At 45.6% G+C, this 16,931-nt stretch overlaps 1 protein-coding gene across 2 annotated transcripts in view; it reads left to right on the plus strand.

Annotated features, from left to right (window-relative positions):
• Clstn2 (calsyntenin 2) overlaps positions 1-16,931 on the plus strand; it is a 580,398-nt gene that overhangs the window by 456,055 nt on the left and 107,412 nt on the right. For both annotated transcript variants that reach the window (XM_041676753.1, XM_041676754.1), the window contains exon 5: positions 4,065-4,214. In XM_041676753.1, coding sequence (XP_041532687.1) covers positions 4,065-4,214 — 150 coding nt within the window. The remainder of the gene's footprint in view (positions 1-4,064; positions 4,215-16,931) is intronic.

Consider the following 16,931-nt stretch of genomic DNA (forward strand, 5'->3'; position numbering starts at 1 on the left):
ACTCTGACCTCATCAGAAGATTAATCTTCTGGTGGTCTTGTCGGAGGGTGTGGGAACTGAGAGGTGGGGTCTGCCTGAAAGAAGGGGGTCATTGGGAGTATGCCTTTTCAGGGTATATCTTGTCCCTAGCCTGTCTCTTGTCTTTCTCTGCTTCCTGATCATTAAGAATCAAGCATCTTTGCCCACTGAATGCTCTTGACTGTGGCATTTTGCCTCATCATGGGCCTAAAAGTAATGGAGTCAGCTGACCATGGGCTAAAAACTCTGAAGCCATGATTCAAAATCTATCTTTTCCTCTTTTCAGTTGTTCCTATCAGATACATGTCACAGTGACTAAAAGGCTGGCAACACAATGCCCTAAATATATAGTGTTTGTCAGATGTGACTTATACATCCAGGGGAAGCACACAAAAGCTGGCTCTCCTTTCATTCGTCATCTGGGAGGAGCAGGCATGAGAGTCCTTGAAACCTAGCTCCCCTTTGTCTTGAATCTTTATCAGTAAGCTTGGAATTAAGTGTCTGAGTGCATTTGTGCAGCACAGTCACTCACTGGACCACATTAGGGAATGAGAGAGGAGGAAGCATCAAGGGTTTCCATGGCACAATGACACCCAAGCCTCGGCGGAGTTTTCTATGTGTACGCAGTCATTTGTTTTCCATGTGATCTCAGCTGCGCATCTCCCCGGGTAAAGGTTGCTCTTAGGAATTCTAGGCCACTGAGGACATTGAAGTTGATGTGTCCCAAACCCAGCACATTCTTTAGGTAAGCTGTAAATAGAGAATAGAGAAATAATCCATGTGGGAAATTTGGAACACACAAAATTATGAGAGTCAGAAATAAGTCATGCATCAACCAAAAACAAATAAAGAAACAGTACTGGGAGCTGAAGGGACAGTTCTGAGAGAAAGCATTTGCCACACAAGCATGAGGACCTGAGTTCTGTTCCCAGCACCCTGTCAAAGCCAGGTTTAATGACACATTCCTGGAAACCTCACACCGGGGGTGGGGATGGAGATAGGGCAGTCCCTGGGGCTTGTTGACTAGACAGTTTAACCTAATAGGCCAGTGTCAGGCTCAGAGAGATACTTTAAGAAAAAAAAAATGAGATGGAGAACTAGCATTGACCTCTGGCCTGCACACACAAATACACACACACACACACACACACACACACTCTAACCAGATTAATAGTCTACCATTTTTCCTCAAAATTTTTAAATAAAATTAAGACCACATTATCCTTACTCTCCCCCTTTCTTTTTTGCTCAAAATGAAATTATCTGTATATTAATCATCCTTAAAAATCCTCTGTATTTCCCACCTGGTCAGCATTCCATAGATGTATAGACTCATACCTTCCTTGGCTCTTAACTACCAGACTAGTTTTGGAACAGAATCACACATGTATCTGCAGCTTGTTGTCCTTTATCATTTTCCTAGAACCAAGTTTTTAGATGAGAAATTGCATTTGCAAAGGTCTGAGCAATTTCACACACACACACACACACACACACACACACACACACACACAGAGAGAGTCTTAATCTTAAACACATTTCCAGAATGGTAGTTACAACTTAAATTCTACCTGCAAGAGTGTGCATAGCACTGTGCTAAGTTCACCTTCCTCTTCTACGTTTAATTTTTTTTTAAAGAATTCAAAGTAAGTTCTCATTGGCCATTACTGGTTAGCTTCCAAGTTCGTTTAGACTTTAATCAGACCTAAGACCACAGCTCACCTGAGTTTGTTGTGGCCCAGCTCCAGCAAGTAGCCAGGAAGTAGGAGCTCTCTCAAAGGTGGAATAAAAGATACATTTGCAACAGACACAAAGATGGCGAATTTCTCTGAGCTTTCAACGAGTTTTAAATGATTGTTTTCTCCTCAAGAAACCTTCTCCCATGCAACAGTGAGCCGTGTTATTATACTCTCATTTGTGACCTAATGTTTCAAGTTCTTTTCTTTGAAACTCATTTACACATGCACGGAGTTGGTGGTGGTGGAGAAAGTAAATTAGTCTCCCAGACACTTTCATTAAGACTTGTTCCGGAAGTAGAGCCGCAACAAATTGAGCCAAAGATTCAGTTTGTGTGTTTTCTTTTTGGCTACAATCAATAGTGCTTTGTCTGCTTACTGCTACATGGATTGTCAACCCTGAGTTCCCCTCTTTTAAGTGGCCTACCTTTCCAGAGTCATTTCACCCTGAAGAAAGAGAGTTAAGACTTCAATTCAGAATTCAGGCTGGTGCTGCAGAAGTATTTCCTGCAATGAACTTGGCAGAATCCCTTCCTGTGATGAGAACAGCCACAGACCAGTTTGCAGAGTCCATAGGACACAGGTTCTTAGGGTTTTTTTGTTGTTGTTGTTGGGTTTTTTTTTTCTTAGTGCTGTAACCCTTTAATATAGTTCCTCATGTTTGGTGACCCCCAATCATAAAATTATTTTCTCATAACTGTAATTTGATACTGTCATGAATTGTAATACAAATATATATATATATATATATATATATATATATATATATATATATATATATATATGATGGTCTTAGGTGACCCCTGGGAAAGAGGCTGCAACCAGTAGGTAGAGAAATGAGGCTAAAGGGAATGCTACCAATCCTGGGAGCCATTCCAGACCTGTTCAGGCCTTCAGACCAAAACCAACCAACATCTGGAAGGAAGCACAAGGAATTCTACATATCAGGCAGGAAGACAGAAACATAGCAAGCCCATTTTTACTCTGAAAATATGGTTCCACATCAATAGATACAGCTGTGTTTCCAGAAATAGCTGAGAGAACACAGCTAAGGTGGGGTTTGGCTCCAATTTCTTGGGTGCTTTGCATTTTCTCTGACACCGACCAGCCTCCACTTCCCCACCGTGATACACTGCTGGATGGGATTGATGAACCAGCTTCTCTGGTCTTCAGAGCAAAGTTTGATTTGCCAATTTTCCAAGAAATTTTTGTGAGAAGATGCCCCCAATTCAGATGAATAATATTTAACTGTAGAAATGAAGAAAGCTTATTTACACAAATATCTTTTAGTGTTAGGAAATTATAAAATAGGTATCAGAATCTGCCATTCTGTGTTTGTTGATTTGTTTTGCTTCTGTTTTCAAAATTTCAATTTGCGTAAGAGATGATAACATCTGAGTTCATTCATATTTGCTGTCACTGCTAGCATCAAAGGAGAGAGAGAGAGAGAGAGAGAGAGAGAGAGAGAGAGAGAGAGATTATGAATATTGGAAGGAAATGACTCCTAGAAGTTGATGATGTTCATGTCTTAGCACTAAACACTTGAAAGTGTTGAGTTTGGTGTCTTTGTTTATTTATTTTTCCTTTAGAATAAGAATAGTATTCCATCAAAATCAAACTAACAACAAAACAAACGAAAAGACCAGCCAGCCTAAGTTTCACTCATTAATGATCAAATATTTATTTCTGATCATAATATTAAATTCCTCTGAGGCAAACACACACAAATGACTGTGAATACACTGTTTGTTCTCTCTTGGCGAAGAAAAATGTCTCCTTCCTCGGGGCAAGAAATCTGTTATTCTATGCAGCTTTCAGAAGAGAGGTCACACATTTTCTTATTGATTTTACTTCCTATTTGGTAGCAAAATAATGTGAGAAGAGGCAGTAAGTATTCCTGGCGACAAGCCCAGACACTAAAAATTATGTGCCAGGACATTGTCTGGATTCTGTCTCTTTCCCAGAAACTTCAAGGAAGATGAGCACTCTGAGCCCAGCACCCGAGACACACATGTGCACTTTCAAGGGTAGCTTTCTGGTAACTCATTACTTTAAGCTCAGGCCAGTTGGATTCCAGGTGCTGCTTGGATTTCTCTAGTTCTTTTATTGCACAGAGAGCTGGCTCCAGCCAGTGCTCTTCTGGAAGCCCAGAGACTATGTGTGGCAGCCCGCATTCTTTCTTGACCTTTATTTTCACAGAGAATTTGGAGGGGGACATTTCATTCCCCTCCAAAGGTTGATGGGATGGGAAAGGGTTTGGATAAGTGCTTCATTTGACCAGAAATGATTGTGCATATCCCTGCTCTTCAGGCAACATCAGGAACACAGAGAAGCTAAGCTTTGACAAACAACGTCAGTATGAGATCCTGGTAACCGCTTATGACTGTGGACAGAAACCTGCTGCTCAGGACACCCTGGTACAAGTGGACGTGAAGCCAGTGTGTAAGCCTGGCTGGCAAGGTGAGCCTGCTTTGATTAGTCGTGCTGTGAGACGGCAATGTGACCTGGGGCACAGAGGGTGCTGGGCGTGTCCACAAATCTCACAGCATATGTTTGAAGAAAGTTTAAGGTATAGCCCTTTTACCAGCAAGAAGTGGTAGTTTTTGCCTTCCCACAACTCTTCAAGCCCCGTTCCACAGTTGAGAACATCAGATCAACTCGGCTCTAACCACAGTTCTCCCTTACTTAAATTCCATTACATTCTGGAGTTTGGGAGAGATTCCCAGGGTCTGATGACCAAGAGCGTTGAGCCGAGCTGATGGGCTTCAAGTTCTGCATCAATGCTCAGCTCCTAGGGAATGCCCACATGGCCCTTATGCTTAGACACAGTACTGATCACGCAGGGGTGGGAGAGAAGGGGTCAGGTCTCTGGGTGAGGAAGATTCTGGAAGCCTGGTGCAGGGAAGGGCAGAGCAATGGCCCTCAGGGGAGCTTCATTTGTGTCAGTTTGGATCTTTCAGGAAGCAGACGGGACATTCTCCAGTCACCCCTAGGTGCCTGACTGAGAGCCAGGAAGGGAGGCAAGGACAACTGCGTAGCTGGCTCTTGCAGTGAACCGAGTAGTCTTTAGAATAATAACTATCGCTGTCAGTGACATCAGCAGATCTGGTGATCAAGGAAGGGTGCTGGTGTTGTCTTTGCATCTCGGGTTTGATGTGGACCGCTCTGTTTCTTCTGCATATGTTGAGGATGCTCCTGCTCAATCTTAATTCCTGAAAACCCAGGGAGTGATGCAGGCATGAATGAAGGAAAAAGAATGGACAAGAGAGCAGAACAAGCCAGGCTGGAAAAGAACACTGTTTTCCCGACTTCAGGAACCAGAGCTCTAGTGGGTGTGGTCCACAAGGATGTGGGAAGCAGGATTTTACCTGATTTACTATTGCATCTCTGAGGCTTAGCGCAGTGTCTGGCCCTAATGGGAGATGCCTAAGAAATGACCAATGGATGGATGGATGAACCAACACCTGAGTAAGAAGCCACTGTGTTTTATTTTAACTTGTAAAGATCAACAGTGAAAGCCTGGCCTTTCGAAAGAAAGCCTAGAAAAAAAATGTTTCGTAAGCACAGGGCAGAATCACAATGGGGTTTTAAATGGAAAAAGCAAAACATAATGTTGTATCTAAAAAATTATCCCAGTACATTTTGTCTTTGACAAATGAGGCACCTACAGACTTTGGAGTAAGTATTCATGCCTGCATTTAAACATAATTTATTTATAGAGTTTTGTGCTTGTTAAATCTATGCAAATTTAGTGTTAAAGTGTATGAAAAAAAGCTTATCATCTTGCATAATTTTTGCGCGAGGAATGTATAGGGCACCTACCCTGTAGTGAGTAATACTGCTGACAATACCCGTAAGTGAGCTTGAGTAGTCAGAGTGGGATCAGCTGCCTGTCCTGTCTCCAGCATCGTCAGAGGCCAGACACGATGCAGAGCCTCGCAGTGTTAAGATGATTAATGAATGGGCAGTGAGACCTTGGTTTAAGACAGAAAAAAAAAAAAAGCCTTTCCTGGAACAAAAAGGGAAGAATCGTTTCCCTGCATCCGTTCATCAAGTCAGGCAGTGATCGACACTGTGTGTGATACTAGAGTCAGCTGCTTCGCCGTGGTTCTTTGCCTACACAGGCAGCTTGTGGTGGGCAGATGCTGTACACGGAGAGCCTCTCTCTCCTGGTTACCTTCTGCAAACTCCAGCCAGTCCCTCTCCCACCTACTACCCAGAAACCTTTCAGATCATAATTGGACTCTCTAGGCTATCTGTTGTATGCAGGAATGGCCACCGTACCCTTCTACCGTTTATGCCCCCACCCTTAGAGCGCAAGAGGACACCTCCCTTGAGCTAACATCTAACCCCACCTAACGTCCTGGTCCCAGACAGGTAGGCACCTCTCACCTCCAGCCCTCCACCCTGTTCTCCCTTCCCTGGCAAAGCTGCAGGCTCTTACGTGGATGAACATCTTTCTCCAGGGAAGAACCACACTCAGATGGTCCTGGATGTGCTTTTCTAGCCTGGTCCATTCTCCCAGCTTTTCAGGTCAACCTACAGTTAGCCATATCTTGCTGATTTCTTTGCTGCTTATAGACAAGGCAGGCTGCCTCTCATAGGTGGAAAGGTTAAACTTTTACTTGGGGCATGGCTGAGGGAACACTGTATATGGGAGAGGAGCCAAGAAAGGAGATGTCTTTGTTGAGGAGAAGAGTAGGCTGGCTTTCAGAAACTGCTATGACTAGGAAATGAAGGAGACATGATGGGAGAGGTCAGGACTACGGTGATGGCAGTGAGCCTCAGTGAACCTCAGGTCCTCAGACCTGTGGAGCAGTCACATGCATGCACCTAGTGAGATTCCCTGTTGTTCTGTAGGAGAGCATAGACCCCTCCCCAGCTCACTTCCCACTCGCAGCTCAAGTCAGCAAACAATTTGACAGTTTAAATTCTTGTACCTGTTCTAAGCCATTTCCCTACAGGTGGGAGAGTTTGCAGCACACAGAAAGCAATCCATCATGTTCAGGAGCCCTGCCTCTTGGGAGCACCCCCAGTCAGCGCCCCACCAAGCCTTTGCTACGGTCCTCTCTTCCCACGGAGCTGTTACTGCAGAGCAAAGGGGCCTGCTCCTAGCTGGAATCTCCCTGAGCCCACAAGGAATCTACTCTCAGACTCCAGTGATGGTCTAGAGTGGTGGCCTCTGATTTCTGTCACAAATAACCCCTCCCACATGAAGGCCCTTGCCTTGTTCACCTGGCCCTGGCCTTACTCACCTGTATGTAAGATACTGACCCTGTCACACCTTTATTCCACACCTTAGCAAAGGTGTGGTCTCTTCAGACTGTGGTTTTCCAGCTCCTGTCTCCTCTCTGTGGATTGGTCTTGTCTTCTCAGAAAGCACATGAGCTCCTTGAGGGCAGAACTGTTCTTCTCGCTGTTTCTGACATACCACTTACACATAGACCAAAGACTCACTTGCTAGCTTCACTCCCCAGTGGGTGGAGGGGGTTTATCAGGGTTTCAGCCAGCAGCAAGAGAAGGAAGGAAGGATTTGAAGGCAACACGTGACCCCAGGGTACCAAGCATGCTTGTCTGTCTTGCTCTTGAGAGCAACTCTGAGGCAGTAACACTGACAAGTGACAGGCGACAGCTCACTATGGGGCTCAGCACATTTGGACGGGGAAGAGGGGACCTCAAAGCACAAACTGCGTCTTTGTTGTGCCCAACAGTTTGAGACCGTTATGCTTAGAGGTACATCCAGTTATAGGATGAAGCCAGTGAAGAAGTGCGTATGTAGCTCCTCCGAGGGCAAAGGCAGGCTGGCGTCATGCCTCTCCTTCAAGGTGTCTGGATCGCAGTCACTTCGGTGCGTCACTTCCCTCTTACTCTTGGGTGAAATTTTGTCAGCTGACCCAGGTGTTCAAGGACCATGGAACAGGATCCACGCCTCTGGGGAGCAGATGCCCTCCTGTGTCAATGTGTGTTGTTGACAAGAGCACAGCCATGTCAAGGACCCCAGGACCCGACTCCCAGAAATGGCAAAACCTTCCCCTGCTCCCTGACCTGGCGCAGATGCTGACGATGTATGGAGAAAGTGCCAGCAGAAGCCTCCTCTTCCCTGATTTTTACAGCCTGAGACTGCTCCCAGAAAGAGATCCCCCCCCCAAGCTGAACCTGCCCTTTTGTTCAGCTGCTTACAATAAACCCACCTCCTTGATACAAATGAATCAAATAAACACACCGAGTCTCTGACTGCTACTGTTGGTAACGCATGCTAGGATTTATCATTTCTACCTGATCCTGCCAGATGAGACCCAAACCCCACTACTCACTGTCCCTCCATGCAAAATGATCCTCTTATAAAAGACAGGAGGAGATGGACCTTCCTGGTGGCCTTTACTATTTCTTCCCTGGACTTGTAATTGACCTAGACAAGCAGACAAGTGGGTCTGGCCTTCCCAGATTGCAGAGTCAGCTCTCCAGTCCTCGAGAAACTTCCTCAGCCTTGAGCAGAGGACTCCAGGAAGTTAGGCAGGCCTCACCCAGCAGTTCATGGGACTCGGTTGCAAGTTTCTCCATGGGTCCAAACAACACCTTTTCTTCAAACCTTCACAACGGCACATCCCATTTCTATAAAAAGAAAAGAGCCAGGAGATGGTGGCACATGCCTTTAATCAAAGCACTGGGGAGGCAGAGGTGGGCAGATCTCTGTGAGTTCAAGGCCAGCCTGGTCTACAGAGGGAGTTCCAGGATAGCTTGGGCTAACAGAGAAACCCTGTTTCAAAAAAGACAAACGAAAAAGGGGTTGGGGGTGAGAATGAGATGTAGTCATGTAGTTGACACTCACTGCTTCTGTGTTCTCTACATTTAAATGATTCTGTGGGTGCATCAAATCACCCCAGATGCTTCACCAGGCGTGCATAGGGAAGGAAGCATGACGTCTTTTGGGGAGCGCTTCTTAAACCTGATTGTCCCTACAAATCAGTCAGAGGCCTTGCTAAAATGCAGACCAAGACTTAACAAGACTGGATAGGCTCCAGGGACTGCAGATGCATAGACTTCAGTTTGAATAAGAAGATTCATGCAGATGGCACCGTCAAGGCCACAAGAGTGAGTCTGTAACATTTGAATTGAAAACATTACGGCAGGCAAGCTGCTGGTTGGTATCAATGCTCCTACCTGAGCCACACAGTTAGAGAGAACTGGAGCTTGCATATATACTACAATTCAGGAGATGCTCTTAGAGTGAACATTTCCCTGGACACCAAACAGTACCCTCATCATAGAGGCCCTCTGTGTGTCGAAGGCAGGGCCCACAAAGCCCTACCTAGATGTGACCTAACAGAACTCCTGGCAGAGGAAACAGTGGCACACTAAGACCGAAAGACATGGTATTAGGACCTCTGGAAGTGCAAATGAGATACTGCACTTGAAACAGGCAGGAGTCCTTGGGAAGCCACAGCTGGCCCAAGTCTAGATCATGGGACGGTTGTGAACACAGACGAGAAGGGTATTACAGATCCTACCAAGTGTTAGGAGAGCGGAAGGAACTGCAGGGTGGCAAGCACAGAGGAGGAAGGCCACACTGGCCAAAGGGGCCAAGATCATGGAGGAAAGACTTCATCGTCACTTTGTGGGCAATGAGAAACCCTGGAGACTTTCCTGCCTCGGTGGACTTAACAGAGAGATCAGGGAAGAATGCCATCACCAGCTGTCTAGGTGAAGACTGATTGAATGGGGACAAACTAAAAAGAATGATTATTTCTGTGTGTGCTTTGCTAAAGCCAAGTATTTATCCCAAAACCAATTTAAAATGCTTGGCAAAAAAAAAGTAAGTTAGATTTAGAGTCTTCTCCTAAGGTTCTGTAACCGAAGGGGCAAAGTTGGACTTGGATGTGTCTGGAGTAAAGGATGCTCCTCCGAAACCTTCTCAAGGTTATCCCTCAAACCCTGGCCATGCATCTGTGACTAGAGTTTCCCCATGGGGCCAAACATGGGAGAACAAAGCCCAGACGAGAGGCCAGCTGGCTTCATCTCTGCCCCTTCCAAAAGTCAGATTAATACTGAAGAGCTGGCTGAGATTTTATTTTCTGAAGGGCAATGATTTAAAATGATGGCTGACAGCCTCAGCGGGATGTCAGATCTGCTCCTGGAGCCGACTTGTCCAGGGCGGAGCAGGTGGAGTGGGTGGTGATGACAGACCACAGATCTGCAGGGCTCTGGCAGGAACATGGGGCGAAGGAATGCTCCCAGCCTCTCCTTTGCTGTCCTGCTGGCGTAGTGGTTAAGAACATTGACTCCTCTTCCAGAGGACCAGAGTTCAATTCCCAGCACCCACATAACAGCTTCCAACTGTCTGTAACTCCAATTCCAGGGGATCTGAAACCCTCACACATTCAGGCAGAAACACCAATCAATTCTCATAAAATAAAAATAAATAAAGTGTTTTAAAATGAAAATTCCTTCTTCAGTGATAATAGATTAAGCCAGGCTTCAGAAAACTGTAGCCCATAGGTCAACTGAGGAAACCACTTGTTTTTAATAGAACCATTAGCTAAAATAATATATTTTTAGCCGGGCGATGGTGGCGCACGCCTTTAATCCCAGCACTCGGGAGGCAGAGGTGGGCGGATCTCTGTGAGTTCGAGACCAGCCTGGTCTAGAGAGCTAGTTCCAGGACAGGCTCCAAAGCCACAGAGAAACCCTGTCTCGAAAAACCACAAAAAATATATATATATATATATATTTTTATGTTTAAATGTTTACAAAAAATCAAAAGAATATTTTATAGCACATGGGTATTGTAAGAAGTTCAAGTCTTGGTGTCGAAGTGTTCCCTGGGACACAGTTCTACTCCTTTCAGATTACATACAGACGCCCTGAAACAAAGGAACCCATGACAGAGATCAAATGCCCCTCCAAATCTCAATATTCACTTTCAAGCCCATGGGGTGGAAGGTGAAGCTTCATGACCCCTTCATGAAGCTGTTAATGTTCATTGCCACGTTTGGAAGAAGTGGTCTACTGTGTTGTCTAGTATAGTCTAGAAAGACCAGGACACCAGATGGACATAGTGTACAAAGGCAAAAGATCATAAATTAGTCAGTTCAAGTATGGCTGCACAGAAGACAGGAACAATCCTGTGATGTAAGCAATTCTATTCTATTTTACAGATAGGAAAATGAGTAAAAGAGAGATTTACTCCAACTACACAGCTGCTAATAGCAAGGATGGAATTCAAATTCCGATTTATCAATTCAAAAGCGTAGTGGAGGGCAGGGAGTATGAAGGAGGTGGGAAAAAGAGGCTGGCGATTCCCAAGAAGGGCTATTGCCAGCTTTACGAAGGCAGTTTAGAAATCTTAGAAGACAGACATGACCTGGGCATCACCAGGCAGCATGTTAGCCTCCCAGTTACTCCACGAAATGATGGTGAGACTTGTGTGGGAAGCTAGCTAGAATTCAATGGAACGGTACCTAAGAACTGCCCACCACAGTGGGGCTGGCTCCTCTTTCTGCCCGACCCAGCTCACCTTTTTATCACGAGGCTGCTGTAGCAGCTCATTCAGAAACAAACCCAAGCTTGCAGATGGCCTATCTCTCAGATACTGTCTGCCTAAACCAAAAGTTGCCTCTGGTTATCTCACAAGCCAGAGGACACAGAGTGAACCTGGAACTTGGAGACTAAGCTTCAAATACAAAGATGCTGGCCCTGAGTGGGACAAAAAGATGTCACCTTCCCCTCAAAGAGAATGCAGCATGAAATCATTTCCCTATCTTCCTTTCCGTTGAGCAGGGTCATACCGGGCTTATTGGAGGTTCATCTCCAATAATTTCCTTTATTCTCTAGTCCCTGCCTCTGTCTCCTCTGCCCTCGGGCTTCCCTTGCCCTCCTCACTCTCTCCTTTGGGCCCATAACCTCTCTCCTCACGGCCCCCTCTCCATTCATCTCCATCCAACCTTCACTCTTTCCACATCTTCCTCTGAGTCCATCCCTGTTCCTCCTTTTCCAAGCAATGTGCCCTAATCCCCACATGGAAAAATCCCAGAGCCCTAGAAGGTGGAGGGGTGCAGGGGTGGAGCACAAGCCATTGATTACCCAGCTGGGCCCGGAATGCAGACTGGACTCTAAGATTACCTTCACTCCCATACGGCCACAGGATTTGTTTCAGCCGTTCCTCTGACCTAGATTTGGTTTTCTCAACCATAAATTATGAATCATAATTTTTGGCCAAACTCTCTTTTGTGGGATTTTCAGGACCAAAAGAGGTCACCATGTAGAAATACTTCGCAAAATTTAAGCCATTGTGCAAGCAATGATATGATTAAAGTTGAGGAAGTAAGTGATGCCCTATAAACGAACACACTTCACAGAACACAGCCAGACTGTGTGGACTGAGCAGCATGGCCCACATGTTGGGGTTCAGACTAGGACCAAAGGGAGACAGTGGGAAAACAGCACTGTCCCAGAGAAGGGGACCTCAACTTTCAGTCCCAGCTTCACTGGGAACTGGGAAGCTTACTCCCACTTGACCTTGGCTTCCTTATGTGTACACTCTCAGGGGTTAAATAGAAAGTACCTATGGGGGGCCTTGCAGAACCACACAGCAGGCTCAGCAAACAGCACTGCTTTGATTTGAGTTCCCTTTGCTCTGATTTTAAAACCACAATGGGTCATTTTTTTCCCAAACAACTAGCAAAGCTATCCCGAAGGCCCAAGCCCTGCTTACTGCTGCGGGGTGACCGTGAGCTTCGCATTTGCTGAGCGCTGCCAGGCCAGCAGCTTGCTCTGGCTGCTGGCCTCATGGGGCACTCCACTGTGAATAACGACCTGTTTTGACATCTCTGACATAGCCGATCATTAAGGGGCAACAAATGGCTCTGTACGGGACGCTGATTTACCTACTCGGTGGCGTCCTAATGTGTTTAAAGACCTGCTGGATCAAAGCACCGTGCTCGAGCTGTATTCCACCTGGCCTCTGAGTTTGAAGGAAATGGGCCGACGATCTCAGCCCTGGGGGGAGGGGGAATGACCACAATCCACACAATACTAAAGGCTATAACGAGAGTTACTGCTGTTTGAGCAATCGCCATTTGCTGAGTGCCAGCTGAGGACCCATGTGATCTTCACCACATCCTGCCTACACATTTTAGAGATGAGGACATTGAGGCTAAGATTTTCCATGGTTCACAATATCCAGCCTAGTACTATCTGTGTGTGTGAACACTAGGCTCCCCAGACTGGTTATCTCAGAGGCTTCCAAAACAAATGCAGGGCACCGTTGTCTTTGGAACTCTGGAGAAGAGCTGTGCAGACCAAGTGTCTACACTTAGAACCATCCATTGTATCATTGCACAAGTCAGCCTTGCAGAACTGGGGGAGGGGTGTACTCCTTCATACATACCCATAGCTTATTTATTATAGGCACAGATATCTCTCAACCTTTTTAGGTTACCTGTTGGGGATACAAAAGGAAAGCAGCTTTTGCAAGGATATTCATGGGAGATGCTAAGAGGAGGAACCATGGCTGAGACAATTTCCCCCATTAGAATCTCTGCACTCTACCTTCCCTGTTCATGAACCTGGCTGAGCCACATAGCCAGCAGACTGTGCTTTCTACTGACTTGAGTTACAATTTCTTTCTTCTATCTATAGTCCCTGGGATGTCACTTTAAAGAAAGCAAGAATAGAGTTAGAGTGCTGTCTCTTAAGTCAGAAAAACCTGGGTTCAAGTGCAGGGCCTACCACACCTTGACTGCAGAACATTGGACAAGTCAGTCTCTCTGGGCCCTCGAGTGTGATGTCCACCAAATGAGGCTAATAGCAGCACTTAGCAGGAGGCTGTCACAAGAAAGAACTGTACCTGCCATCTGGGAATGACTAAGCTAATACTGGTAGTAAGGGAAATGAAGGCAAAGAATGACAGAAGCCACTAATGTATCTGGGGAGTCTGGCCAGTCTTGCTGACTGTGCAGCCTTGAACATTTCAGCCTTAAGAGTCTCAGGGTGAAATGAGCCTCCTGCCAATGTCTTCCTTAGATGGATATAGATGTGTTGATGGCTTGCATAAGGAATATAGCAAAGAACATTTGCGTTCTTCTTGCTCTCTGTTGTCAAGTTTGTAGATAGCCCACCCAGCCTTAGCGCCCTGTTGTCTGTGCACCAGCTAGACTAAGGATTCTGATAAACATGACCCACAAAGCAGGCTGCCCCTCTTCTTTTTCCTATACTGTCTTCATCTCCGAAGTTGGTAGAATAGACCCTAATCTCCCCACATTTACCACATGGAGCTCTTGGTAGAAGGAGAGAACTCTGGATTTGCATTGATGGGTGAAATGACCTACAGGGATTCTGATGCCACCCTACTATGCAATGGGGCAGCTGTGGTCCTGGATCAATTAGAAATCTCCCAAAGCTCAATAAAACATCCCCGGAGTTTGCTTAAGACCAGCTAGTGATGAGACCCTGCGAACCCTGAGCTGAAGTGTGGAGGGGAGGGTAAGCAAGTGGTCAAGCTATTGTAATATAGAATGACCAGGGCAGTGACCATTGATAGCTGAGATGAAGGGTGTGTGTTCCATTGCTCAGCTGTCTGGGGAAGGTGACCGGCATCAGAAAGCCTTCTCACAGGAGATGGAACCGGAACTGGGCTTTAGAGGTGGGTGAAGTTAGATGGAAGCCCTGAGGGATTGGGGAAGGTACTGCAACTGGAGGAGTAGAGAGAATACCTGAGGAGAACCGCTGATTAATTGCTGTGCTCTCTAGGAATTTGTTTCCATCTTCTTAGCACATCTTGCTTTATGGCAGATGGAGACAGACATCCTCAATGTAGTTGAAGATTTGGGGGGGAAGTTACTGCCTGTTAGTTTTCAGTGGGGCTTCTGATATAGATAGATAATGAAAGAGAACTTCCAGAACTTTTCAGAAGGATCCTGTGAGGAGCTGGACATGATGAGCAAGTTCTTCTGGTCACCAAAGGCCAGACAGCCCTCAACAGGAAGGATCCCTTCCCCTGCCTGTCTTAGCCTATGTCATGTAGCTATATTCAAATACTTGAGGTAGGATAAACAGTAAAGAACAAAGGCTTATATTTACACACAGTTCTAGAGTAGGAAAAGTGCCAGAGCAGAACTCCACATCAGGTTGGTGTTTGGCGAAGAAGGTCTTATGCTGTATCACAGCATGATGGGGAGCTGAGAGGAAAACAGGAGCACGTAAGAGGGGCCTATGTGTGAGAGAGATGAAAGTTGACCCCACTTATGATAACCCACTGCCCTGATAGCTGAATGAGTCCTGTGAGTCCTGATTTGCTCCTTCCAGCCCTAACCCAGTCTCTTAACAAAAACCCTTAATCTTTTATGGAGGGTGTTGCCACAGTGACCTAATCACTTTGCACTAGGCACAGTTTAAAACAAGCTTTACCTGTCTGGCTTTAGTATCAAGGAGTCTGCTGGAGGACAGATGCCAGGGTGGCTTTGATACCCTTTGTGTCCCAGATACATCAGTATCTGTCTCCGGCCTGAGATTCCAAATCCCTAGGTAATAGTAGCCAAGTTCACAAAGACCTAGGACTGGGACTTGCCTTGTCTGCTGGCTAGGAGACTTGAATGATGACACAGGATTCCCCACCTGCCATGAACTTCTTGAGCAAACCAGCTTTTCTTCCAGGCTGCAAGCCAGAAGCAAATGCTGACAGTATGTTGCTCCCTCTCAGCCTCTAAGGTGTTGGAACTTCAGCTCACTAGCATCCAAACTGAGCATAAAACCTACAATGTCAAATCCCCAAGTACTCTGTGTGAGATGCATTAGTGGCACTCACATATGCCGGCCGGGCCTTGTGACAAAGACTGAGCAGATACCCCTGGGCTTAGGAGAGCGATGTCTCTCAGGTGAATCTACACACTCTGCATTCTGGAGGAAACATCAAGGCAAGTGGCATTCGGGCCATTGTGACTTTTAATGCTACTATTTTAGCTATAGAGTTTATGATCATTTTTTAAAGATTAAAAAAATTATAGAGTATAACCACAACAGAATTTTCCTATAGTTGGGCAGGGAGATGGTTCAGTAGTTAAAGATTGTGCTGTGCAAGTGTGAACTGGATTCTAAATCTCCAGAACCTGTATACTGGGACATGGTAGGGCCTAGGTTTGTAATCTAGTGTTCCTGTAGGGAGATGGAGGGTAGACATGAGAGAGTCTCTGGGAGTTTGCAAGCCAGAGAGCCTGGAGGACAGAGCAGCAAAACCTCAGAAGTGATACAAGCAAAAGTGGCAAGAAGTTGTCCTTTCATCTCCACAGGCACTGTGGCACACCTGAGTCCTCATTCACACACACACACACACACACAATTACACAATCATAAACACAATTTCACAAAAATAAAAGAATATTAATGATAACGGTAAATAATAAAATATCCATAACCTAATAATGCAGTATTATTATCATTGTGAATTCTTCCTTTATTCAGCCGTGTGGACCTTATGTTCTTTCTTGCTTCATGGCATATGTATCTCCCATATCAAAGAACCTCACCAGCTCCATAACATTGCGTCACAAAGGAGTATGCAAATACATTCGGCAGTGTCCTGTAGGTCTGTGATTGGCAGGCACTAGCATGGGTCTAGTTTTCTTTTCAGTGCATCAGTATGCATGAGTATTGCTCCACAGTCTTCTCACTTTTCCTCTCTCAGGAGTGCATGGGTTAAGCCAAAGTCTAAAGGCTTTGAAGCTTGAGTCATGTGTTACCAAGGACCTCCCCCAACCTTTTCTGATGACTCAGTGCTGCCCCCTGCAGTGAGAAAGCTGCATCTTCCAGCAGTACAACTCCCCCCAGCATCACACTGGGGTCTCCGTGGAGACTGCAATTTGATCATATTTTCCAAAGATGTGAGAATTTGATTCTAAGTTGAGAATGCTGTCCGGTGAAATGTTAAGTCCCATGTTCTTGGGCCACGTGGAGTCGAGGTTCTTTTGTGTAAAATTAAGTTTTGAAGTTATGTGCAACTGATAGACGAATGAGATTTATATGACTAGGATGTGACAAAATATACACCAGGTATTTTTCAAAAGGACTGAAGATGCATGCATGGAAAGTCATCCTCTCCAGTTGGAAATGCTATTCGGAGACATAAAAGTAAATATGCTCAAAGAACAGATGCTCCATCTTACACCAATAATGCATTTTTCCCAA

This window comes from Microtus oregoni, unplaced genomic scaffold (assembly GCF_018167655.1).
Source record: "Microtus oregoni isolate MIOR12 unplaced genomic scaffold, Mior012 000028F_ref0000031, whole genome shotgun sequence".
NCBI lineage: Eukaryota > Metazoa > Chordata > Mammalia > Rodentia > Cricetidae > Microtus > Microtus oregoni.